Below are 27,420 nucleotides of genomic sequence, written 5' to 3'. Positions count from 1 at the left end.
AATTCATGAACCAGTTCAAACCGGTGATGAACCGGTATGCCCCCGGAAAACAATAATCAATAAAAAGAAAATTCAACTCGAGCGTTCGGCGAATTTTCCTTCATGGTTTTTCTTTTTTTCTGTTTGTTGAAGTAATTTCCATTTAATTGAATAGTCTATGAAGATGTTTTTGCACTATCGAAAGCCTTTAATAACGCCCAATGAATAGGTCTTATTGTTCAATCTGCGAACTAATTGGATTTTCTGGTGCCTTTCTTCTGGGCTTTTTTTGCGGAGATCTTGCCAGAGATTCCTTCGCAGACAACTCTTTCATCACAAAAGCAAAGTGCAGATGCGATTTTGTGGGAGATGAAATCTCCACAATTTCTGGCAAGTGCATTTCATTTTGCAATTGAGCGGGAATAGAACTTATTTCCGAGCTACATTTAACTAACCAATTTCCATTCTTGTGGAAAATTCGTATGGTTGTAAATTGCCATAAAAACCGAGATGTTTCATAGCCTAGGAGACCACTAAAAATTGAAAGAAAGAGGATGGGAAGACTTCCTCTCGACAACATCCAGACTGTTGCTTATTTTGTGGTTTATAATATAATATCGATATGCTTGCGACATGGGCATAAGCGAAGGCTCTTTCGCGAGCTCACGAGAAAATTCTGACGCAGGAAGTGTGTCATCAATCCACAATTTTAAGCCACAACAATATAATAAAGCGATGATGATTGCTGATGGACGCAACTCATACCAACATGGAACATTAGCCGGAGGCTTCAAGAGAGAGATGAGATTATGAAATATTCTTCTTTGAGGTATATTTCTCGCGCAATTGAATTCTTTTGAACTCAATTCTCATCAGAATCTATCCAGTGTGACTTTGACCTTTATCTTTCGTTCACTCACATAAGTTCCTCTCGACTGTGGCTTTTCCTAACCAGCAAAAAAGCCATGAGAGAAAAACATTGTACACAATTTATTCAGTGCTTTCCAAAATGTTCATTGCGGTACTTCTTCAATTTCAGTGGCAAGTTTTATTATAAAAGAATGCGTCGCGAGGGGTTTATAAGTCACTGACGAAAAGTACTATTTCAATTTTAATTTATTTAAAAAAAAAAAACACTATAAACAGGGTACAACCCTTTTACAAAGGCGTGGCAAGCAAAAGAATACATAAAAAGAAAACAAAAATAGAAAAAGAAAAAAGGCAAGAGAAAAAATAGAAAAGCAAACTTAAGAAAAAAATTCACTGGTCAAGCCCAGTCTGGAAATGTCTCTGGATTCCCCGTGGTGCCATACGGGCCTCACGGGGAGGCCCGTACTATGTGACTTTAATAATGCTAACGATCTTAATATCTATGTTAAAGCTGTTTTCTAACTTCTGGTCTTTTTGTTGTTGCCAATTTATTTTTTTTTTTAATTTCTTGGTTTATGGAATATTGGGGAAGCTGTAAGGGCCTTGTCCTTACTGGGGCCTTGAGGATTAGCCGAGAGACGGCTTAGCGTAATTATATTAGAAATAATGGTTAAAGTGCATCTCCATCATATTTCACTAGGGGAAACTGGGGCACCACCAAACACGGGGTACCACCAAACACTAATTTTTATTTCTAAACTACTTGGACTATCTCGACCATTCCTTCAGTGGACAAGCATCCCTATAGTGCCTATAAATTCCTATAGTTCTTATCCTCTGAAGTCGAATATCCAATTAAAAAATCGCAGTGTTTGGTGGTACCCCGTGTTTGGTGGTGCCCTAGTTTGCCCTAAGTCCCCTCTCGGCTTAAGTCGTAAGTGTGTCTAGGGCATAAATAATGCATGATGTCGCTTTAAAGAGCGACACTTATATGAATTCATAGATACTATAGTGATCCTTGCCCACTAAGGAAATGGTCGTTATAAGTCCAAATAAAGTAAATGTAAAAATCAGTGTTTAAAACTACCCCATGCTAGTATTGCCCCAGTTTCCCCTATACATATTTTATTGTATAAAATTCAAGATACCCAGCTCAAATATTTTAGGTAAATAAAATTGCAGCTTAATCTGACTAAGGAAAGTTATCATTGAAACATAAAATAATTGGTTAGCCATTTAATTTAGTACAATGTTCTAAAATGTCTTCAAGCAAAAATCACTGAACAAGCAAAAAATGTCCATTGGAATTGACCTAATTGAACTGTAATTTGTGAAAATATCCTCACACAATGACTTAGGAAGAAGGTTTTAGAACAGATGAATATCTGTGGAATACTAAAAAATCCCAAAGTATTCCGACACATATTAAAAAAATTAGCTTAATCCCTAGAACCAGAAGTCAAGACATTTTTTAATCAAAAGCTCTTAGGCTCACCTATAACATACGAAAATTTGAGATCGATCGATGCCATAGGGGCTGAGTTATTGAAATCGTCGGTTACTGTGCTAACTGCATTTGCTTTGGGTCAGCATTCGTTGTTAACGACACATGTTAACGACATTGGTGATCCAACCGACGAATCTCAGCTTTTAAGTAATTTTTTGAGATATTTTTTGGAGTTAATCTTGGTATTCACTTACAGTTTATTAATGTCACTTTTACTATTGTGATTCAAAAGTATCGCACTCAGGGCTTAAGCAAAACTGATCATTTTGTCTTTTCAAAAGTTTCCAAAAGAAAGTTACGACAAATGCTAACTTAGCCGACGATATGTAAAACTTTTAAGTTAGGTATGTAAATTGTGATTTATTATATTAAAGACGCTGATTTTTGTAAATATTTAGATATCTGGTTGACCAAAATTAACTATTTTTCTGATAACATTTATTTTTTTACTATCTCTTTTGTTTTTATTTTTCACCGTTTTTTTTTAGTACTTCACAGAGTTTATTTGCACTCTTTGTTGCAAAATTCTGTATCATCTTTTTATTCTTCCGAAATTTAAAAAGTTTTTAATGTTTTAGTATTTTTTTTAAATCAATTAAAATAAGAAAATAGTAAGTACTAAATTTTAGTACATAGATTTTTGGTTTCATAGTCGTAGTAGCCTTAAGTACGCAAATTGCCCAACTAGCATTTTCTTTTCTATAATCATCTTGAAAAATTCTCGAAGTATGGCATATCTAACCGCAATTTTCTGAAATAATCCTTATACAACTACTAAAATAGTCAAAGAGGCCCTCATATGTAGAAGTAGCGCGCTTTTCAAAGGCTGCAGTTGTCCTTTAAGGTGTCTACACATTGGGAGCAATTTTCGTCAAAAATTGCGTTTTTTACAGAAATTTGACGTTTCCCCCTACAACGCTGCAGGGAATTTCCTTCAAAAAGCAATTTTTGGCAAAAATTGCTCCCAATGTGTAGAGGCCATTAGGCAATACTGCCAAACAAACTGAAGCATTCTATCAGAAAATCTTTAGAACAGCACATTTTCTGAAAGAATGCTTGTACGATACTCTAAATGCAATTTTTAAACGCATATGAAGTTGCTATATGACTGTATTCAGAATTTTACTTACAAAATTTATTTGTTTACTATACCAAAGGGGTGAATAAGTGGCTCTCAGAATGAACCATGAGCGGCAATCTGCAAAATTGTGCCGATCTGGAGCTAAAAATCGCCGAAGCGGCATTATTTTGCTAAGAATTCAACGGATCGGGACAATCTGGACAGAAAACGACAGATCGGCGTGTTTATTAGCAAAAATCGACACATCGGCAAGATTTTAGTGAAGAATCGAAATATTTAAATAAGAGTTTGCTCTAATGAAGTATAGCGTTTATTTAAACTCATGTAACATCATAAATTTCCTACAGAAAATTCCAGAGATAAACTTCAATGTACTAGACTTGCTCGGCTGACCGGCACAAGATAGCCACAGACCTTCTTCAATGTGTGGATGAATACATTTTCTATGAAAATATGTCCTCAAGGTATTTTTTTCAAATTTACGGAAGCCTGTAATGAAGCGAATCAAAATATGATAATACCCAATGTCTGGTACTATTTGCCCCAGCATTTTTGAAAATAGTCACAAAATTACCTTTTAGAAATTGACTCGATAAACGTATTTCCTTACAAAATAGAGCAAAATTACTTTCTCAAAGTTGTAGAGCGGTAAATTTTCTATAAAACTGCGCTAATTAGGAATTTTTGAAGCGATCGAGTAACTTGTAAAAAAAAATAAAATATCCGTTTTGTGACTTTTTGCCTTAGTCTCCCCTACCATTTATTTTTTCTTCAATTTTACCGTTTTTTTTTCATTAGTATTCCGAAATTTGAAAAACTAAGTTTATTTTTTTATATTTTTTTTTTTTTTCAAAGTAAAAAAATGTAAGTACTAAATTTTAGTACATAGGAATTTTAAACTTATTGTCATAAGATCTTTAAATAAGTAAATTCGTGAGTTTAGTAGAAGTATTCTTATCAAATTAGTCACATTTATTGAAAGATAGAACCGCTTGAACCCTCGTACCCACCAGGAACCCATTGCAATGACCTGTAAACCCCTTGAGATTTCTTTCTGGCGGCAATTTCACGCCACCAGCCAACAATTGTGAATGCAAAAGAGAGACTCAAATGCAATGATGAAAGTATGCACTAAAGAGTGAATTCAATGCAATTATTGCACCCAAGTTATCTTTTTTCACCTAATTCACTGCTTTCGCGCTTTTTTTTGCACCGGCAAATGACCCAGAAATTGCGCCAAATCGCCATTTTCCGCTAAAAATCCACATCTTTGGGGCATTTTGAGCATTTTCTGGCTCTTCCTGGCCCCGGAGAATTAAAAGGAGAGATCGCAATGACGCTCCCCGGGGAAGTAAATCAAATGGAACGTGTACATTTTTTGTGCTTATCACAGGTAAGTTTGACCGGGCAGGTAAGAGAGATGCCGTAGAACCGGTTCTTGAGCCCTCTCCTGCTTCTCACCTTCTTCCTCCTTGTTTGGTGTCGCCAAAAGTCTCTTCGGAGCGTGATTTATTTCTTCATCTTGTGCTTCACATTCACCAAACACTTTTTTTTCCACCAATTTTACCTTTCCTTCTGCTTTTCCTCCCAGCCAGGAAAATTCACTGAAATCCACTCAATCCACTCAATATTTTTATTTTTTTGCACAATTTGCTACGTCACTGACCCACGGAAATTCACTTTGTTCACCTCTTGCACAATTCCACGCCAATTTAACAGAAATTTTTTGATAAAAAAAAAATCCGCGGAAGAAATGGAACGAAAATCACGTCTTATCTTTCCCGCGAATTCTTCCAAACTGAAACAGAAAATCGCGGTTAGCCAATATGGCAACCCAACTTAATCGACAATCGATGAGTCGTACTCAACTGAATTCCCGCCAAAACTGCACTTTTTTGAAAAAATCCAACAAATTTGTGTAAAGAGCATCCGAGTAATTAGTTCGAGGTGGTCCAGATTCCGAAATTGAAGGGCGTAAAGTTTCCTCGCAATTTTCCCATCAGAATTGCGTTCAAATTGCACGCGGAATAGCGGAAAAATTGCAGAAAAGTACGTCGGAGTGATCAGTGAGTGTGAATCAGTTGGTGGTTTCCGGTAAATGGTGATATTCCTGGTGAAATTCGTGTGTTTTGTGCGGCAAATCCTCTCGGCGGCGACATCAAACAAAACATCCTTCATCGAACTTGCGCAAAGGTAAAAACGCCAGAGGAGCGCCCCTCGGGGCCGCGGTGGAAAAGTACCGGGCTGTTTGGGGTCACCGGGAGTTGCCGGATGATGTCACTGGCACTGGAAAATACCCAGATTTGACTCATTTGGAGCTCTTTTGGGTGAATGTCCTTTGTTGGGGCGGGGGAGTTCCTTTGAAGGGTCTTTTGGGGCTTTTAGAGGCAGGACTTTGTTCTCAGATTACTGGGAAATCCTTCAGAGGATCCCTCTCTGACCATTTCCAACTTGGGCGGCTTCCGTGGGGGCGAGAAAACGCGTGAAATTGCCAGATAAACATTTGACTCACCTGATGACGAAGGGGTTCGTCATTGAGGATATGAAGGATATAAGCAGGATTATATTCAACAAATTAATCAGATTAGAATCTTAGAATAAAGCGATCTTATGGTCTCTACACACTAGAGAAATTTATGTCGATATTGAAGCAAATTCTGTATCAGCCTATGAACTTCTGTATCAGCCTATCGATCCAAATACTCATGCCAATTTTCTCAACTATAAAAAAAAATTTAATTTATACATCCCCAATAATGTACTTATAAATTGTACCGGGACATGAATCCATTAATAAATAAATAAAATTAAATAGGGTAGAGTAAGACCTTTTTGCCACCTTAAGGTTTGATACCCTTGTAATTCTTCTAATTTTTGTCGAAATAAAATGAAATTTTTTGTACAAATGCTTTGAATCCTTGTCTCTCTATTGAACCAAGAGACTTCCCGGGAATTTTTACGCATCGAGTTGAAAAAAATACATTTCCTGGAGCAATGCATGTTTTAGTAATTTTCGCCACTTTGTAAACACATTTTCGCCATTGTGTAAGCACTTTTTCGCCACTTTTTTTTAACCCATTCCTTACCATTGTATTATAGATCATACGCAAATTGAGTGATTTTGATGATTTATTTCTGGGCAATTTTTATCCGAATTGCTGTCGGGAATGGATTTTTAGTGACGTTAGTTATTCAATTACTTGAGAAAAATAGTCCGACAGAGATACAAATACATTTTGTTATTATTTTCTTGCTTCGCGGAAGGTCATGCAAAATTTTTGCTCAAAATGGCGGACAGAAAATACGACATCCCGTCGAATTTGTTAAAATTGGCGTCTTTCCTCTTTCCTGATTTGAATTCTAGTTCCCAATTGGTGATCTTGGATAGTCACTTTATCTAAAGCAAGAGTTTGTAATGAATTAATGCACAGAATTTAAATTCAGTGACGTTAAGACGTGTGTTAAGACGTCACACGTTAAGACGTGTGTTTGACAGAAGCTCCCCGCACCCCCTTATGAGATAAATTTTTTTTCTTTTCAAAAACTTCATCTACTAATCTGTAGGAAACTAATCCCAAAATATAAACATTCTATCTCAAGTATTTCTGGTACATTGACTGAATGGGTTAATTGAATTTTAAGAAACAGCAGCTGTCGAAAACTCCCAAAATACACGGTACAGTACTTTTTTTTAATATAACAGCGATACTAGACAATTATTAGAGTATCTCAAATGTTTTTTTGCACATTTTTTATTTGGAACAAAAATCGATTGAAAATCACGCCTGTTTCGCCTATAATCCGCGAGGTGCGCCACTTGAAAAATGCTTAGAAAAAATAAGTGGCGAAAAGTACTTACACAGCCGGAAAAAGTAAGCCCTTTTCACCACATCCGAATTTCATTATTTAAAAAAAAAAAAAACATTATTAAAAGTGATATTACAACAAAGTTTAGTTAATAAGAGATCGAGTTTCAGTGAAAAATATCACATACTGTACAGCAAAAACATAAAATAATGCAAGAGAGTTTCTCCATATTTTTTTGATGATTGTTCACCTTGTCGAGAATTTCTTTTAATAACTTGCAAATAATCTAGTCGGTAAAGAGCCTGATGCGTTAGAGTAGAGATCATGAAATAATACAGTAGACTCTCGCTTATCCGTGGACTCTTTTTCCGGGTGACATAAAAAAAATCCGTGAGACAGTTGAATTTCAAAAATTTTGTTGACATATTTTCCCCGTTTTGGGTTTTTTTTGTTAAAGCAAATGTGCTCTATCTACTGTTAATTCTTTCTCATTGTAACTTTTTTGGACAGTACGCATGTTTAGAGAGAATGTCGATTCAGTCAGATCAGAATTCACTCCATAAATTTGCAATGTAAACGAAAAAATTGTTAGATTTCAAACAATTTGATGTGTATCACTCTCAAAATCCGTGTGACATTTCGGTCCCGTTCCACGGATAAGCGAGAGTCTACTGTACTCATTTCGTAGTTCCATGAGGTCATAATTCCCTTAACCCTCTAACGGGTAAGACCACCTCAAGGCGGTCTTCACAAAAATCACATTTACAGCGACAATAAAGGATTTATTTATTTAAAAGTGCTATAGTGTCCTCGGTAATAGTCTTATAAACATCTCTTGAAAGTTTGAACTTATTTTTACTCTTCGTTTTGTTGCTATTCCCAGTTTTCTGTGACAGGTCAGAGAAAAAGCAACAAAAAATATTTGTGCAAAAAAACTCATTTCCAATTTCCATAAAAATACCGATTTAAAGTTATTTGACTAAAATAAATTTATTTTTTTCTGAAAGATATGTCATTCTACTTTGTATATTTTATTTTATTGAAGCATATTTTAATCTTGAAACCTTCAACATCATCTTTGTTTAGCAAAGCGAAATAAAGAAAATTCTTCATTGAAAAGTCCAAAAGATAAAGTGTGGCTTGAAAAGTTGGGTTATTTCGTAATGTGAAATTCTAAATGCATTCCAATCTTCAATTTTGTGATACCTATATGGCCTTCAACCTGAAAAAATTGTGATTATTAATTAAATGCCTTGGAGCCATGTAAAAAAATCTTAAAAGTTCAACATTCTATTGATAGTAATGATTCACCATAAAATCCCCTCATCAAATCCAATTTGCCATTGGCCTTATCAAAAAAAAAAAAGAAATAAGAAGCGCGTTGCGGTATATTTTTATCAGTTTGTGTGATTTTTTCTCCTGATTGATACTTTTGATTACATTACTTTTAATATCAATTTGATCATATGTTTTTGATTATTTTGATAATGACTTTCCCATGTTTACAATATTTTGAGTTTTATTCTCTTTTTTTATTATTTGTAATAAGATTCCATTGAATTGGATGTCTCATTTTAAAAAAAAAAAACAAAAACAAAAAACTAAAGAGTTCACATAGTTTCACTGTTTTAAGTCTAAAAAGACTGCAAATTTTAAATAACTTTAAGAAGTTAGAAATCTTATTATCAACTCAGATAACCGAGAATTTTTAGATATTGTAGGTTTTGAATTAGCTTAATTTACCTTAGGTCGTAGCGCTCAAATGGTGTCTTCATGTAAGAGAAATTAATATTCATATCTAGAATACTTCATTTCATTTCATTTTATTAAGGGGTTTTCGTCATTATTGGCGATTCCCCTATTTAGAATCCTTGAAAAGAATTTTCCTACACAGGTGTAAACAATTTGTTTCAATATGGTAAATACTGGCGGACTAAATAAACAACATTGAACAAAATTGCTAGGTCCCACTGATTTACAAAATTACTTACCATTTTGATTTCACTTTCATTTTGAGTTTTTGACAGTTTTTGGTAGTCTTAATTGTCTATAACTATTTATTGCAAGTGACCGTTACATTTCAAAAATGACTTGAAAACTAAAGTGTCAGGAGGGCCAGAAGATGTGAAAAAATCTAATAAAAGTTAAGTATTCACTTACATATAGAAACCTTTCACGATTTACAGAAAGATTGGCATGAGATTTTTTACATAAAATACTCTATAAATTTTTCTTGAAAAATTGAAGTTTTTTTGACTGACGTAAATGTTGAAATTCTTCAGAAACTTATATAATTCGACTTTACGCGGCGGTTTTCCTAATGATCTACTCTTTACTACTAGCAAAATTATGCTGAGAGTCCTTTACCGATTTTATTTGAAACTTTAGGGTAAGTGTGCCAAATTTCGGCATAGTTGCATATAAGCACCGAAGTCCTAAGTTTGAAATGCAATATTTTTAATTCATATTGATATTTTTTGTTACTTCCTTTTCGGGAGGGTTGTGTGGAACCTTGAAGACTAGTTTATCATCTTTGTTTTCGTTAAATCACTTCCTAAAATATTGAAAAATTAATAAAAATATGGACGTTGCTTTGGGTAGTATTCCGGCCACTTTCTGTGAAATTCCGGCCACCTTTTTTCTGACCACCTTTCGTGAAGCAATGGATAGAAAATTTCAAAACGTCAAACGGAACGAGTTTAATATTTAGTTTAATACGTTTATATGACCCACAAGTCCCGAGATCTTCCGTGTAATTTTTCCTGAAGACCTGAAGAGTAGCATCTCAAATTTACGCGCAGATTTCCGTAGCAATGTGCCGTTCCTGAACTCTTCCAATACCTTTTCCACATCATCTTTTTCACAGAAGCGATGGTTTTTTTCTCTGGACATTGTAGAACTCAGAAATTAAAAAAATACATTAAATGAATAAGAAATTTAGAAAAGCAAAAAATGTTGCCGGAATAGGCAACACTACCTCACCGGAGAGACGCTCACAAAGTATATACTTTTTTTACGCGAAATACAGGATCCAGATGGCAAATTTTACCCGAAATTTAAAGATTGATTTACTATTAACATAAACAGAAGTAATCTTTAATGAAAACTAATCAATTTTCATGAAAAACACCGAAGGAAAACCTCTTGGACTTCACCACAAATCGTAAGACTGCTAGAAACACAATCGATCTGTCACATTTTTTGTAAGACTCTTACCTCACTGAATTTTTACAACGCAATTTAAATTCATATGATACCTAAAATTTAATTATCTTTGTGGTAATACATCCTAAAATGAATAAATATAATGATTTTCGGCCAATGAAATAGTCTTTAAGAAGTGAAAACACAAGATTTTGACCTTTGATCTTCTCCTCCTTTATTCCCTGCCAACGTTTCGGAGCTTGATGGCTCCTTCTTCAAGTATGGAAAAAGAATGGTGGGAAAAGGAACGCTGGAAAAGTTTCCCAATCTGACCATCGTGATGTCCACTTCATCCATTTGTGAAAAAGTAGTAGTGAACCAGTTCCCTTCAATCCTTCTCCCATCATTCTTTTTCCATACCTGAAGAAGGAGCCATCAAGCTCCGAAACGTTGGCAAGGATTAAAGGAGGAGAAGATCAAAGGTCAAAATCCCGCGTTTTCACTTCTTAAAATGAATAAATATTTAAAAGCAAAATGAATTCATTGACTATTCGAAGATAACATACATAATATTAATTAATTTATTTCCATGGCCGAAATTACACTCAAAGTGGCCGAAATTAGAAGCTGGTCGAAATTTGGCACACTTCTCCTAATCTTACTTGGATCTTCTGTTTTTTTTTAAGATAAATAGCTCTGATTTTTTTAGTGTACAAGTGAGTCCATTAAAATTATCAAAATTTATTTATTTCTGTGTTTAAACGAATTTATCTATCCGAAAAACAGGTAAATTATTGCTGACATGGATAAAAAACTTAGCAATTTATTGAAAGAAGTATTTTTTTCATGTTTCTGAATAAATGTGACTCCACAATATATTTTAAAAACAGGACATTTTCCCATAATTTTTAAAATATGGGTGCGATGAGTCACATTTATTGAAAAAAAAACTGCAAAAAAATTTAGTCATTATGAATCTTGGGACCGTGCAAAGCATGGACACTTTCCCCTACAAAAAAAATTAATACTCTAACGTTATTTTTTTATGAATACCGCTTTCTTATTTGAGAAATTTGAGAAGATGAGGGTTTAGGTATTTTCCCTTTAAAAGCTCCATTTTCCGCGTGAGTTCATCTATTGTGTACTCCAAGTGCTCTTATGAATAGCCCCTTTAACTTCCATTGTTTCCTGGCACAATCTCAGAGAGGAAGTGCTTGTTTCACTTCCTCTCAATGGATCCGTTGTATCGAGAGTGCGAGATGAAGTGCCCCCTTGTTCTCAAGTGTGGCCATTTATTGATTTTCCAGTGGGTAAACAATGGCGTGGCGCTTCAAGGCATCCAAGTACAAGAATGCCGCTCCAATTGTCCCCAAACCCGAAGCCACGATCCGCGACATCATCGTTGGCTCCTATCAGAATCATGGGAGCAACATTGCCGCCTCGGCTGCCTTTATGGCCTTCAACTGGGAGCATACGGGTGAGCAAAATGGCATTCCTGATCCTCCTGGATCTTGTCTAAAAAACTTGTGTTCCAGGAACGAGCCTTGCGGTGCTTCCGATTGATGATTGCGGGAGGAAGAGCAAGACGATGCCTCTCCTTCATGCACATTCAGATACCGTGACTGACCTGGAATTTTCGCCATTTCACGATGGAATCCTGGCCACGGGGTCACAGGATTGCCTCGTGAAGATCTGGCATATTCCACCAAAGGGTCTAGCCACTTCCATCACCAATCCCGAGTGCACGTTCAGCCACAAACAGAGGCGCATCGAGAGGGTGGGTTTCCATCCGACGGCTGATTGTTTGCTGCATTCCACTTCGGCAGGAACCATCAATCTCTGGGACATTACGGTTCAGGAGGAGGCATTCTGTAAGTAAAAACTCTTCAATCTGATTCATTTTTAAGGCACTTGCGAGGCTTCCTTCTGCGTCAGTGAATCTCAAATGAATTTTGGGAATTGCAGGTGTCTCTCTTTTTTTTATTATTAAATTCTGCGTGTAATGCTTAACAGGAAGCAAACCCAGTAATTTTGAAATTCGTCCAACAAAGGTTTCATTGAGATCTCAGAAATAATAATAACAGGTTTTGTTTTTCGTGTAAATATTTAATTTCTGAGAAAAAAAATGTTTGATAGATTTATTTAAATCTCTCCGGATTCTTTAGCAATTAATCATAAAACTATTTCTTTCCATTAAGTTACCTCCATACTGAATGAATTTTCATCAAAATGGTTCAATGTTCAAAATGTTTGTCAAATTCAGGAGATCATCAGGCAGAAAATTGAGAATAATACCAAAAAACAGGGGCATGACATTTCCTATGTTTCCCATATGTTTCTAACGTGCCGAAAAAACTTTTGGGTTTATTAGTTGTTTTCTGTCAGTGTAGAACGAATTAGCAAAAAATATAAATACAAAATAAAAGCCAACTTAATATTGAATGGGCAACCGAAAACTACAAATTAGAAACCTACGTAGTTTTTGGAGATATCTTGTGAAATGTGCACGAAAACAGGGAAAAATTTACACTAAAATCGGTCGTATTTTTCAGAGCTAATGTCACTCCCTTGCCAAAAAATGTGTTTACAAATCAACAAATTAAAAAAAATGATTTTTATTTTTAAAAATTACTTTTCTGATATTCCTTCAATTATATCTCTTTTATATAATTATTACGATATTGAAATTTTTTTGAAGCTTAAATTTGTCTCCTAAGTTTTCTAAAATATTGAAAATCTTAAATTTGGAAGCATTTAAGTTCAAAAAAATTGAAAAAGAGATCTTCAAAACATCGTTTTTATGAGGCCTCATTTCAAAACAATTTCATTTTTGACAGAATTTTGACATTTCTACCTACAGCACTCTACAAGCAAATTCCTTCAAAAACGCCATTTTTGAAAGAAATTGCTTCCAGAGTGTAGATATCTTTCGTTAGATTGAAAAAATCATTCTCTCAGACTTTAAACAAAATTTCAAGCTATCAAAAATGACAGATGATTCCCATACATTTGTGGAACATAAAGTGTCTTAGCTAAGATTCCCAATTTCGAAATGTCCTAGACTTAACTTAATGTCACATTTGACAATTAGAAAAACAATTTAATGAAAATTGTTCAATTCTATGATCAATGATCAATTTTAAGCCCAAGATCAGGATCAAAATTTCAAGCTGTCAAATAATTCCAAGATCAAGATTTTATATTCTGACGCGAAGCATTTATGGAACTTAAAATGTCTTAGCTAAGGACCAAGATTTCAAGATTTTTCACACTTAACGAAACGTCATTTCTGACAAATATCTTCATTTCTTTGCCGAATTTGTTGAAATTTTGCCAAATAAATTAGAAAAAATAATTATAGGTTGTATTAAATAGTATATGACGGGATATTATCGGGAATAAAAGAAGTGCACACAAAATTTGTGACGTGTGATAAACCCTAAAATGCTTATGCAAGATGTCATTCTTTTGCAGATATTCTCAGAGTGTTGTACTTCAAAACATACATCTAGAACGTTTTGAACCATTACGATTAAATTAAAAGATCAAACATAGTATTTTTCATAGCTATTCTCTTTTTCTATCATCTCTTATAGAAACATTCTTCATCAAAAACGATTTCTGCATGAAACTCTAAAAATTGTTAGTATCTTGAAAATTCCAAGCACCTCCGTGAGGTTCTTGGAATTATTTCAAGAAAACAAGAAATTTGACGTCTTGAAATCTTGAAATATTGGTTCCTGAATTGCCAATCTTGATATCCACACGGTTTGTGTCTTGGATTTCAAGATTCCAAGACATTTGACAGATTTGACATCTTGATTTTGATTTTTTCATTTCAGAATACCAAAATCTCGAAATTTTCTTGATTTTGATCTTGATTTTGGTCTCAGAATTGAGGACAATATTTGCCTTAATTCTAAGACCAAGATCAACTCAAACTTTCATGCAGTCAAATATTTTCAAGATCAAGATTTCATATTCTGAGGCGATGCATTTGTGGAACTTACAATGTCTTAGCTACGAATCAATATTTCATAATTTTCCACACTTAACGAAACGTCACTTTTTGACAAAAATATTTATTTCTCTGCAGAGTCTACAGTAGACTCTCTCTCATTTGACTCTTTTAAGTTCGGGCCGTTTTTTAGGTGTGATTCCTTCTAATCACATCTATTTATTTCGGGCGGCAGCTAAATTATATAAAAAAAGTTTGTTGACATTTTGCAAGTTTGTCTATGATCATCGGACGAAGCAAATATGCCCAAATTTACCACAGTTTGGCTTAGTTATGATGCATTATTAAGAAGTTTTAATGCAATTCAAAATAAGGATGAGTATCTAAACCTAATATAAGTATGCAGATGAACAAAAAATCGTTGCATTTCAAATAATTTGACGTCCGAATTTCTCTCCAATTCGCGTGACATTTCGGTCCCAAATGCCCGGAATTTGAGAAAATTAGAAAAACGCGCAAATATCCCAGGCTTTGTGAAGTGCTTGAACTCGTGACTTAAGTTGCTATACCACAAAAGTCAGGGGCCTCTCGACATTTCATTTTTCCATACGTGTTTGCATAGAGGTACTGAAGACTATTGGCAAATTTCTTCCTAAAGAGAATTGACTTATCAGTGTGATACATTTCGAAATCGTGCATTAAAAGCTATGTAAAAATACATATTTCATTATGTTAGCCGAAATAATACAAGAACTACGAACAAATTTGTTTAAGGCGCGGTTCAATATCTGCAAAATTTTTACAAAGAAAACTGAAAAATAGCTTCACTTTTTATTAGGCTTGATGGGCCCCTGACAAAAGTAGTTTCCCATCATTCATCATTTACCGGTTTTCAACCGACTTAAATCGATTCATAAATCACTCAAAAGATCCCCCAAAATAGTTTGAAAAGTAATATAATTAATTTTCTGATGAAAATTACTTATCGATTCAATATCGGTTCATAACCAATTTCAACCGATTTACAAATAATTCAAAATATTTCCCAAAATATACCTCAGGAGCAATATATAATTGAATCTTGAATAAAAATTAGTTATCGGGTATGAACCGATTCATTATCCGGTTATGAACCGATTGGAACGAGTTCAGTTTTATCAGAAATTCCAATCCAAGACCTTTCCAATAAACCCAAATTTGATTTATCATTCGGATGAGCAATACGGTTTTAGAGCCTGGAAAACCGTTTTTAGGAATGATTCAACGATATTTTCGTATAAAGACGAAATGTCCGCTTGGGTAATCTCTAAAAAACATAGTCATAAATGACAATAATCGCACGATGCGTTTTCGAGAAATCACAAAAACATGGTTTTGCAGGGGAAGGGTAAGGCCGGCTTCAGACTTGAGTTAATGTCTGAGGATGAACCAGAAACCTCTTCAGAACTAAATTGAGACTTAGTGCTTAGATTCTGACAACGTTGAAATCTGGCGGGCTGTCAAATTACATTTTCCGAAAACATAAACAAAGTGCTTTGTCAAACGTTTATGCACAAAGTTACTTCTCTCTCGAGTACACTCAGTCCCGGCATTAACCCATTCCTTACCATGGTATTATACATCATACGCAAATTGAGTGATTTTAGATGATTTATTCCTGGGCAACTTTTATCCGAATCGCTCTCAGGAATGAATTTTTAGTAACTTTAGTTCTTCAATTACTTGGGATAAATGGTCCGACAGAGATGAAAATACATTTTGTTATTGTTCTCTTGCTTCGCGGAAAGTCATGCAAAATTTTTACTCAAAATGGCGGACGGAAAAATCGACATCCCGTCGAATTTGTTAAAATTGGCCTTCGTCCTCTTTCCTGATTCGAATTCTAGTTGCCAATTTGTTTTATTGGATAGTTACTCTATCTAAATCAATAGAGTTTGTAATGAATTAAGGCACAGAATTTAAATTCAGCGACCGTTAAGACGCGTGTTTGAAATTCCTTCTACGCCCGATTTACTCAAAATAAAGTCCCTGCGCAAATTTTATTGATGTTTGAAATAGCTCGATTGGTAAAGCACTCGTCTAGTTAACGAGAGGTCTCCAGTTCGATCCACGGTGTTTGTGTTGTCTTTTATTAACATAACCTCAATTTTCAATTTGAACAATTTAAAATCAGTATGGAGGTGCCTTAAAGTGCGAATCATTCACACGCATGTTGTGATCAGTCTCAAATGAAATATTCCTAAAGACTTGCTTCCCATATTTAATTGAATTTTTCTCAGAGTGAAAAATTACTCTTGTTAGACAATTTTCCCTCTTCTAAAATACCTCTTGTTCTTTCTATCATCGCAAAAATGCATCCAATTTAGCCATTTATCATCGCAGACTCTTGTGAAGTGAAGAAGCTCATAAGTGATTATTTTCTAACAACTTATTGTTATGTAATGTTGTTTGGAATTTTTATATTAACATCAAACACGATCAGCTTGACTGATCATTGCGAAGGAGAATGAGAGAGAGAATGAGAGAAGAATAGAAATTCCCAGTTAAACTTTAACTTATAAAAGTACATAATGGGGATTGAGATTTATGCCGATGTTACTCGTGCAACTTCCTTCGAGAGGTTTGTTCAATGATTCGTATCAATTGGGCATAAAATCGAGTAGTTGCACTTGATTAAGTTATTTATATTTTCTGTTTTTGAAGGAAGCATGTGAAAAAAATGAGAGATAAAAGCTACTAGAGGAAGTCTTTGCGATTTTCTTTATAGGCTTTGCGCAAATATTTCTGACTTTTGTTTTTGCTTTGTTTCGCGTCGAATAGCCAATAATGAGCATCCGGAAGTTATTCAGTCGGTAAGCTGGAAGAGAGATGGAACAGTTTTGGCGACAACTTGCAAAGACAAGATGATCCGTGTGATTGATCCTAGAGCAAATAATCCTATGTCTTTGGTTGCTGACAGTCACCAAAGTATTAAGGATTCACGTGTTGTATGGCTGGGAGAGCAGAATCGTATCCTAACTACAGGATTCGATGCTCAGCGTCTCCGGCAGGTTATAATAAGAGATGTTAGGAACTTTTCAACTCCTGAAAAGACTTTGGAATTGGATTGTTCGACTGGTATTTTGATGCCTCTATTCGATCCGGATACAAATATGCTCTTCCTGGCTGGAAAGGGTGACTCCACGATCTCCTATTTGGAGGTTACGGAGAAGGAGCCTCATCTGATAGAAGGGCTGAGGCATACGGGAGAACAGACGAAGGGAGCATGTTTGGTGCCCAAGAGGGCACTTAGGGTGATGGAGGGGGAAGTTAACAGGATTCTCCAGCTGACTTCCAACTCTGTCATCCCGATTATGTATCAGGTGCCACGGAAAACCTACAGGGATTTCCACAGTGATCTCTATCCGGACACTTGTGGCTTCCGGACTGATCTCACAGCGGCTCAATGGCTCAAAGGGACCAATTTGCCGGTGCCCAAGATGAGCCTCGATCCAGCTAAAAGGGAATTGGGTGCACAGCCAATCACGGTGAGTACCTTACTCTTTCCATTACTTTTCAGCATTTAACTGAGTTCTTCTGAAAGTTAAAGCCCTGGGAAATCAGCTGATCAACTCTAACCATTAACCTTCATGTCTATTTTGGTTATTTAACACTTGGAAGGACCCTAGTGGCAGCCGCTGCCAATTTAATTTTCAATTTTATTCTTTATAGTGAAGAATATATTATTTCGCCTGGAGACCCGATTGAATGCGTGCAGAATTTATCTGGCTATTTTTTCGTTATAAAATTTTTAATAAAAATTAAATATTAATGTAAATATATTGCAAAAACAAAAAACTGCACTCGGAAGGACCAAGTGGCAGTTGCTGCCATTTGCATTTTATATGGCAGTTTGACGTTCTGCAGATGTAATTTTCTTGATTGTTAGTGTATAAAAGCCTTAAAAGAACAAATTGAAAGTGTTTTTGCAAATTATTGAGAAGAATTATGGGAAATATTGAATTGGGAAATATGTATGAAATATGAATAATTATGGGAATTATTCAATTTTTCTCTTATTTACCAAAGCTCAAAATCCATTTTGTTAAGCGAAGTTAATAGAAAATAGTTAATAGTATTAACTATTGTTCATATGTAGAATTTTTGCTTTGAAAAATAAGAGAAAAATTGAAATATTCAAAGGCTGCCGCATTCAAAGGCAGACCACTTTCCCTGACGCCATGATTCTGATAAAAATGAAAACATCGAATGGTTAAAAATCTTTAGATACAGTACCCAAGGAGGTGAAATTTCTGATTCAGACACCAGAAAAGAACTGACTGAGGCTCCGAATGTTAAAATATATGTAAAAATATTAAAATATTATGTAAAATCCGATAAGTGGCAGCGGCTGCCACTTGGTCCTTCCGTGACACTTTTAGTTAGGGTTCTTCGAAGTGTTAAAAATCTTAGAGCTTTTGAAAATCTGCCAAAATGAAAGATTTCGTTGGAAAATGTGAGGTTATGTTCGACTTAACCTCAAAAGCGGGATGCCTTATTTTTAAGATTATTTTGAAACACTTTTTTGATTTGAACTTGGACTTGGAAAAATTTTTGAGGCGCGCCGCCAAGAATAATTCGGCGCAGCGCCTTTTGGTGCCACACTGAAACTTTAGTTTATTATGGTCATGGTCATGGTTATCTTTTAGAAAAATTTAAATTTCTTTTATTAAGGTAAAATTTTTGAATATTCTTACAATTTTTCGAAGAACTCCGAATAAAAACCAAAAAGTCCTTTTTTGTAAATACAGCTCTTTTAGACTTAATCAAACTCAATCACCTCTTGGTGCATAATACCATTTTCCTCTATTTTTTTCGGGCTCGATAATGTGCATATTCCCGGGATAAAGATAGAAAGATAATTTTTCGTATTTCTTTTTAAGTCTACCACGATCGGACTTCTACCACAAAACTATATTTTCTTAAATTTAATAAAGCGACAATATTATTTTGTATTATGAATTTAGACTTGTTCAGGAGTAAAATTTGTTAAAATATATCCTTGAAACATTTTCTCATAAAAATAAGCTCAAATTCACTCTTGTCATAAAAGATCTTCTCAATTATTAGAAAAACTGACTTTTATTTAATTAAAAATGTGATTCACTGACAAATATATGAAAGTAGACCAGCTTTTGTATAGTCCACTAATATTTGGCTATCCAAATTTACCAATACTCATATATTTGAGCAAATTCAGCATGTTATGTCATTAAAATTAAATTAGTTTCGTTAAAATTGTGGTCAAAATACGCAGAGAAGAAGTATAAAAGGGTTAAGATTGCGCTGAAAACACGCACAGTTCAATCATAAAAGCGGTTAAAATTGAGCTGACAACTCACACACCTCAATCATAAAATGGGTAAAATTGTGCTGTAAACACGCCTAGATTAAAGATAAAACAGTTAAGATTGAGCTTATGAACACACACAGCTCAATCACCAAACTACTAAGATTGCCATTAAAAACACGCACAGATGAAACAAAATACGGAAAAAATTAAGATTAAAAACATGCACAGCTCAAACAAACAGCGGATAAAATAGCCGTTACGTACAGCTTAGTCATAAAACTGTTAAGATTGCGCTTAAACACATACAAAGTTCAGTCATAAAACGGTTAAGATCTCGCTTAGAAACACGCACAGCTCAATCATAAAACGGTTAATATTGCGCATGAAAATACGCACAGATCAATCATAAAACTACTAAGATTGCCATTAAAAACACGCACAAATCAATCATAAAACGGTTATTGTGCTTAACACGCACAGCTGACTCATAAAACGGTTTATGCGCTTAAAATCACGCACAGCTGACTCATAAAACGGTAAATTTGCTTAAAATCACGCACAGCTTAGTCACAACACGGTATATGTGCTTAAAGTCACGCACAGCTCAATCTTAAAACGGTAAATGCGTTTAAAATCACGCACAGCTCAATCATAAAACAGCCGTCGCCAACTGCTTCCGCTAGCGCGCCGGCGCGCCAGCCGCCTCTGAATCATTTTAAAACTTCTAGCGCCGCCGCCGAAAACCTCTGTGCGCCGGGGTCTAGTTCCAACACATAACCTCACATTCTCCATAACCAAATCAAGAAATTAGGTTCTACTATCTAACTAAGTCCTTAGCTTAATAAAGCCTCTGTCTTTGTGGTGTTTCTCTGTCACTGGAACTCCTTGACGAATTACCTGGGTTTAGGTCCATCGCGGAAACCTAATGGAAATGGTTGAAAATATGAGCAACCGAGCTCGATGTGCCGTTGACGAACCAAAGAAGCTCAAGGAATCACCAATGATAAAAGCAAACTACATGCCAATAAAGGATAAGATCAAGCATATGGAGGAGTACAACAAGACGCCAATTGCTGCAGAAAAGTGCGATAAGGGTGAGCTCAAGGGGGAGGAGAATGGCAAGAAAGAGGAGATTGTTGTGGAGGTTAAGAAGTGTGTGGAATCCAATGGAGAGACTGAGCATAGTGATGAAGATCGTGTGGATAGAATTGGTGAGATTGGACGACAAGTCATCATTCCACCGACTCCCCTTCCACGCACTTCTCGCACAAACTCCATCAGTGACTACTCCTCTGAAGACTCAAGCAGTGGCGGATCTGGAAATTGTGCTCCTCGTCCCAGTCCAAGGCCCCGAATTACAGCTGTTTCTGTCGGCGGTGGATACAAGGTGTGGCGTTTTGTGGAGTGATTTTGGTTTTTATTTCTGATTTCTCTTTGGCTTCTTTTTTTTCACCATTTCCTTCCTCTTCACATGACAATTTGATTTGTATGGTTTCTGCACCAGGCACAATTTTTTGTTGTTCTTGTGGTTCTTGTTTGGTTGGATTGATGTTGGAAAACTAAGCAAAATCAAGAGGAAGTAAGGATTATCTTTGGTTTCAGCCACGTTTGGGTCCAAAGCCATTTGTTGGTTGCACTTCGTCAACAGAGTTTTCGTTCGACAAAGTTTTTTCAGTTCCACAAGTTCCGGGAACTGAGCAACAATCGGCAAATGGTCCAAATGCCGATCATGAGAAGACTGATCAAGATACATCTGGATCCAATACCGAACAGGAGAATTCGGAGGAGAAAACAGGTAGGAGACCATTGAATTCTTTTTTTGGACAAGAAAATTGAACAAGGTTTTTTCTAGATAACTCTCCCGAAATGGAGAGTACAGAATGTGAGGCTCCGGTTGAAATTGCCGAGCCTGAAAGTCAGGAACAGGTCGCAGAATCAAAAGAGCAGGAAGAGAAAAAGCCCGAAGATGCTGAGGAAGATCGTTCAGATGCGGCAACTTCAATTGCTGAGCGTCGTAAGATGTATGAGCATCGTTCTTTAAGTATTCAGGAGGAGAAGGCAGCATCGCCAACTCCTCTTCGTCGTCGGAACTCTATGAAGCAGTGGAATGGCAAGGAGGAGGAACATTCAGCACCTCCTTCTGCTCAGACCACTGTTGTCGATGGAGAGACGGCAGGTAGTGGAAAGACTGGGAAGAGAACTTCAACGGTATTTGGAAGAGTTTCCAAGTATCGACACTTGAAGGGGACTCCCGGACACAAGTCCACGAGCATTGAGAATGTGAGGAACATTAGTCGTCAGTTGCCGGGAGAATGTGATGGTTTCCACGGCAATGCTCAGAGAGTAGCGGTTCCTCTGGCTGGTCCGGGTGGAAAGATTGCCATTTATGAGTTAGACAAGTGTGGACGTCTACCGGATGGAGTGATTCCATCTCTGGTCAATGGAAGCAATATTATGGACTTCCAGTGGGATCCTTTCAATTCAAGTCGCCTGGCGGTGGCATGCGATGACGGAATTGTTCGACTTTGGTTGATCCCAGCTGGCGGTCTGACTGAACCCATCAATACTCCCCAGTCGGAACTCGTTGCACATTCTGACAAGATCTACTTCATCAAATTTCATCCATGTGCCAGCGATGTCTTCCTCACGGCCAGCTACGACATGACAGTAAAGCTGTGGGATCTGACAGAGATGAAGGAGTGTATTGTACTCCAGGGACATACTGATCAGATTTTCAGCTTTGCCTGGAGTCCCTGTGGCACTTTTGGGGCGACTGTCTGTCGAGATGGACGTCTTCGAGTGTACAACCCTCGAAAGTCGGCTGAACCAATTGCAGAAGGACCCGGACCTGTTGGTACTCGAGGTGCTCGTGTAGTCTGGGCCCTTGACGGGGAATTCATCGTCGTCACTGGTTTTGATAAGTAAGTCCACGAAGCGGATTTGAGGTTTTCGAACTACTTCAAATATAACGATGTGATTCATTTTAGAGTGTCCGAGCGTCAGATCACAATCTACCAGAAGGACAACTTGACTGTGCCATTGAACACGGTTGGCATTGATGTGTCACCTGCCATTCTCGTGCCGTTCTACGACGAAGACAGTTCAACACTCTTCCTCACTGGGAAGGGCGACTCAACAGTTTTCAGCTTTGAGATCACAGATGAGGCTCCTCACATCTGTCCCTTGTCGCATCACAGAGGTACTTCGGTGCATCAGGGTCTGAGTTTTCTGCCGAAAAATCAATGCAATGTGGCCATTGTGGAGTTTGCACGAGCTCTTAGACTCACCAACAACATCATCGAATGGCTGAGTTTCACGGTACCGCGTCTCAAGAGCGAACTCTTCCAGGATGATCTGTTTCCGCCAACGCGAGTCACGTGGGCGCCCAGTTTGAGTGCCAGAGAGTGGTTTGCCAATAAGGACAAGGCACCTAGTAAAGTTAGCTTACAGCCAGAGGGCATGGCATGCTGTAAGTATCATATACTTGATTGTTGCTTAATCTATTTTCAGCTATCCAATTGGACGAGACTTCTTATTATGAGCAATTGCTATACTGCAATTCACTCAGGCATATCCATTCATGAAAAATAACTAAGCCCTTGTTGGGCTAACCATGCAGTATTTAGAATAATGGAGGACAGTCGGATAACCAAGGAGTAGAGGGTTTCATCAACAAAACTTGGGTTTTACTTGGGTTTACTTGGGTTTACTTGGGTTTTAAAGTAATGCTGTTGACTTCCGGATTCCTAATCGTCTACAGGGTTCCAAAACGTTCTCTAAGGCTCCAAGTTTTCATGGAGTTCTTAACGTTCCCAGAGTATCTGGGCTCTCCTCCGGTGTCTCATCATTCGCCGTTTTTACAAACGTGCTTCTTAGAAACACAGGGTTTCACACCGTTACCCGGCTGTTTCTAAGCTTCCCTCCGGGCTTTAATCGTTCGCCAGGTATAGTACAAACATTCCCTTAGAATCATGGAGCTCCAAAACGTCCCCCAGGTTTCCAAGTGTTCCTGGAGTTCTTAAAGTTCCCAGGTTTCTAAGCTTTTCTCTGGTTTTTAGTCGTTCGCCGGATTTACAAGAATCCCTCTTAAGATCATAGAGCAACAAAACGTTTCCAGATTTGCAAGCTTTCCTAGAATTCTTAACGTTCCCAGGGTTTTTGAGCTATCCTCCGGTGTTACTAGTCATTCGTCAGGTTTATAAATGTGTCTCTTAAAATCATAGAGCTCCAAAATGTACCCCAGGCTTCTAAGTTTTCCTGAAGTTCTTAACGTTCCCAGAGTTTTCAAGTATTTCTCCGGTTTTTAATCGTTCGCCGGGTTTACAAGCGTTCCCCTTAGAATCATGGAGCTCTAAAATGTCTCCAACGTTTCTAAGTTTTCCTGCAGTTCTTAACGTTCCCAGAGTTTCCAAGCATTTCTCTAGTTTCTAATCGTTCACCAGGTTTACAAATATCCCTCTTAAGATCATAGAGCAACAAAACATTTCCAGATTTGGGAGCTTTCCTTGAATTCCTTACGTTCCCAGGGTTTCTGTCCTCCGGTTACTAGTCGTTCGTCGGGTTTACAAATGTGCCTCTTAAAATCATGGAGCTCCAAAACGTCCCCCGTGTTTCTAAGTTTTCCTGAAGTTCTTAACGTTCCCAGAGTTTTCAAAATTTTTTCCAATTTCTAATCGTTCGCCGGGTTTACAAGCATCCCTCTTAGAATCATTGGGGTTCCAAAACGTTCCCCAGATTTTCAAATTTCCCTCGAGTTGTTAACGTTCCCAGGGTTTCCAAGCGGTCCTTCTATTCCTAATCGTTCGCTGAGTTTACAAGCTAGCTTATAGGTTCATCGGATTCAAAAACATTCCCCAGGACTCCAAGTTTTCCTGGAGTTGTTAACGTTCCCAGAGTTTCCAAGCTTTTCTCCAATCATTCGCCGGGTTTACATGCGTTTCCCTTAGAATTATGGAGCTCCAAAACTTTCCTCGGATTTCCAAATTTTCCTCGACTTCTTAACGTTCCCAAAAATTTTTAAGATCCTCCAATTTCTAATCGTTCGCCGGGTTTAAAAGCATCCCCCTTAGAACCCTGAAGTGCTTAAGATTCCCAGAGTTTCCAAGCATTTCTCCAATTTCTAATCGTTCGCCGGACTTACAAGGATCCCTCTCAAGATCATAGAGCAACAAAACGTTTAAAGATTTGCAAGCTTTCCTCGTATTCTTAACGTTCCCAGAGTTTTCAAGCATTTCTACAGTTTCTAATCGTTCGCCGGGTTTACAAGCGTTCCCCTTAGAATAATGGAGCTCCAAAACGTCCCCCAGGTTTCCAAGTTTTCCTTGAGTTCTTAACGTTCCCAAAATTTGCAAGCTCATCTTCAATTTCTTATCGTTCGCCGGGTTTACAAACATTCCCCTTAGAATCACGGAGCTCCAAATTGTTTCCCAGGTTTCTAAGTTTTCCTGAAGTTCTTAACGTTCCCAGAGTTTCCAAGCATTTTTCCAATTTCTAACCGTTCGCCGGGTTTACAAGCATCCCCCTTAGAATCATTGGGGTTCCAAAACGTTCCCCAGATTTGCAAGACTTCCTTGAATTCTTAACGTTTCCAGGGTTTCCAAGTTTTCCTCCGGTTCCTAAATATTCGGCGAGTTTATAAGTATGTTCCATAATATGCTGAGTTCCCAAGTATTTCTCAGATTCTTAAACCTTCGCCGGGTTCACAAGCCTACCCCGTACGCTCATGGAACTCCGAATTTTCCCCGAATTTCCGACGTTAACCAGAGTTATTACCGTTTCCTAGGTCACTAAACGATCCTCCGATTCCTAAACATTTGCCATATTATCAAACTTCCCGTGGAATTTCCTGGGTTTTCAAAACGGTCCTCGAGCTTCCAAGTATTTCCCGGATTCAGAAATAGATCTTTCGGTTCAAAAACGTTCACGGTGGGATTCAAGCGTTCCGCATCGAACTCACGACCATACTAGTTTGAGCTCCCTTTATGAATTAACTTTTGATTCCTTCTTCTAAAGATCCAACTCAAAATACCCCTGACTTTAATGATGTTCCTTTTTCTGGTTACCGGAAGTGTCTTCAAGCAAATTGCCATCAAAGTCTGAGTCTGGAAAAGCTGTAGATCAAGCTCCAGTAGAAGCCATTCCTCCACCGCATCCAGGAGCCAGCATGATGTTCAGGAGTGATGTGACAAAGCAGAGAGAGAAGGATATTCAGAAGAGTCTCAGTTCTCGAATGGAAGTCAATCTCTCAAAGATTGAGTATGACAATGAGAATGGGGTTGATGAGGAAGAATGGGAGGGTTAAGCTCTTAAACTGCAAAAGCCATTTAAATATTACGCCCTTATTGGCGGATTTTCTGCAATTTTTATCGCATTTTTTACAAAGTTGGGAGAACATATCGTGAATTTGAGGATCATGACGACGACTTTCTAGCGCAACAAAAATATACTCCTGCAAAAGTTTAAGTAGAAGAAGGATTTTTACTGTGACAAAAATATTCCAGTTAATAGATGTAAAAGTATCTCTTATTCCATTTATCAGACATCTCCTATTTCTTTTTTATAATGAAATATTCTCAAAAAAAAATGACATTTTTGCTTAAAAGAAATTGTGTGTTGTGATATTTTTATTTAACCGTCATAGTATTTGATTAAAAGCGACAACAACAAAATCCAAACTAGTCGGTTTACTATAATCTCTCTAGATGAAGAAAAAATACTTCCAATTTATTAAAAGTTTAAAAACTATCGCTCTCCTTCCTTTTTTTTGCATAGAACAATTCTTTTTTTGATAAAGAGTTTTGTAATATTTAAAAATAAATTTAAAAAAATAAATAAACAAGTTCAACTGAAATATTTGTGTAATTTAGGGACATATTCGATAAAAAAAAACTTTTTTACATTTATATGAAAAAAGGATATAAAAGTATTTAAACAATTTTATACAATGCTGAGAATTTTTCAAAGGCATATTTCTAATTAAAATAAAAAGAAAATGATGGAATTGTAGCAAAAATAATCGTATTAATCCATTGCATAGGCATTATTTGCAATTTATAAAGCATTGATATATGGAAATAAAAGTGATGTGCATGCTCAAGAATGGTTTTCTTTATTACTCAAAATTATTAAATTTTAGGTTTTCATTGGTTCTTTTGTTTAAATTCAATGGAATAAGTTGTTATTGAGGGAAGGTACAATCATCAATATTCGTTGAATTTGGAAGATTTGAAAGAACTTTTATACTTAAGTTTTAAAAGACATTATAATAAAATGCTTCACCTTTGGATATTGTAACTGACGGATCTGACGTAGTTATGTGGGTCTTCAGTACTTCCAGTGTTCATCAGATGATTGAATTCTACTCTTACGAAAATTAAGTCTTTTTGGTTTAAGAAGAAGAAATCCACCAAGAAACACCAGAAAAACGTGAAGAGAATGCTTACTTTCTTTGCCAATATCGCTTAAAGAGCTAATGAAGCCTTTTATTAGTACGCTACTTTTACATATAACGGTCAGTACGACTATTGTTACATTACATTAGATTATGGTAAAACGGGATAGTGATACCTAGACTTGTTGAGCCCTTTGTATCTCCCGTTCATCTCCTTTATTCAGAGCCAATCAGATTTATGAATATAGTTCAGAATCATCTTCGGCGTAAGATCCTGCCCCTCCTTGGACGGTGCATACATCCAATCCATCCAATGAAGGGCATTCCCACAAGAAGTGCTCGACTGTCTTTA

At 36.6% G+C, this 27,420-nt stretch overlaps 2 protein-coding genes across 3 annotated transcripts in view; one reads left to right on the top strand and one right to left on the bottom strand.

Annotated features, from left to right (window-relative positions):
- The window catches only part of LOC129807786 (protein gone early), a 63,379-nt gene extending 58,142 nt beyond the window's left edge, over window positions 1-5,237 (bottom strand). The window contains exon 1 of the mRNA XM_055857267.1: window positions 4,899-5,237. The gene's annotated coding sequence lies outside the window, so the exon portion shown is untranslated. The remainder of the gene's footprint in view (window positions 1-4,898) is intronic.
- Window positions 5,238-5,374: 137 nt separating this feature from the next.
- LOC129807784 (coronin-7) lies at window positions 5,375-26,774 on the top strand. Of its 2 annotated transcripts, XM_055857265.1 has the most exons (9): window positions 5,375-5,630; window positions 11,696-11,865; window positions 11,924-12,259; window positions 17,167-17,873; window positions 20,586-21,065; window positions 21,281-21,473; window positions 21,531-22,599; window positions 22,666-23,147; window positions 25,747-26,774. In XM_055857265.1, the coding sequence occupies exons 2-9, from the start codon at window positions 11,706-11,708 to the stop codon at window positions 25,977-25,979; spliced, it is 3,660 nt and encodes a 1,219-aa protein (XP_055713240.1). In that variant the 5' UTR covers window positions 5,375-5,630; window positions 11,696-11,705; the 3' UTR covers window positions 25,980-26,774. The 2 variants fall into 2 exon arrangements, with proteins under 2 accessions (XP_055713240.1, XP_055713241.1); XM_055857266.1 differs by lacking the exon at window positions 20,586-21,065.
- Window positions 26,775-27,420: the final 646 nt, after the last annotated feature.

Source organism: Phlebotomus papatasi, chromosome 3, assembly GCF_024763615.1.
Source record: "Phlebotomus papatasi isolate M1 chromosome 3, Ppap_2.1, whole genome shotgun sequence".
Taxonomy (NCBI): Eukaryota; Metazoa; Arthropoda; class Insecta; order Diptera; family Psychodidae; genus Phlebotomus; species Phlebotomus papatasi.
Note: the sequence above shows the minus strand (reverse complement) of the source record. Positions and strands in the feature narration are given on the sequence as shown.

What these genes read in the sequence shown, in the direction of transcription:
- LOC129807784 (XM_055857265.1), top strand. Translation starts at nt 11,706, where the DNA reads ATGGCGTGGCGCTTCAAGGCATCCAAGTACAAGAATGCCGCTCCAATT. An exon ending in TGGGTGCACAGCCAATCACG is followed by an intron (nt 17,874 to 20,585) that starts GTGAGTACCTTA and finishes ACCTGGGTTTAG; the next exon opens with GTCCATCGCGGAAACCTAAT. An exon ending in CTGTCGGCGGTGGATACAAG is followed by an intron (nt 21,066 to 21,280) that starts GTGTGGCGTTTT and finishes CTTTGGTTTCAG; the next exon opens with CCACGTTTGGGTCCAAAGCC.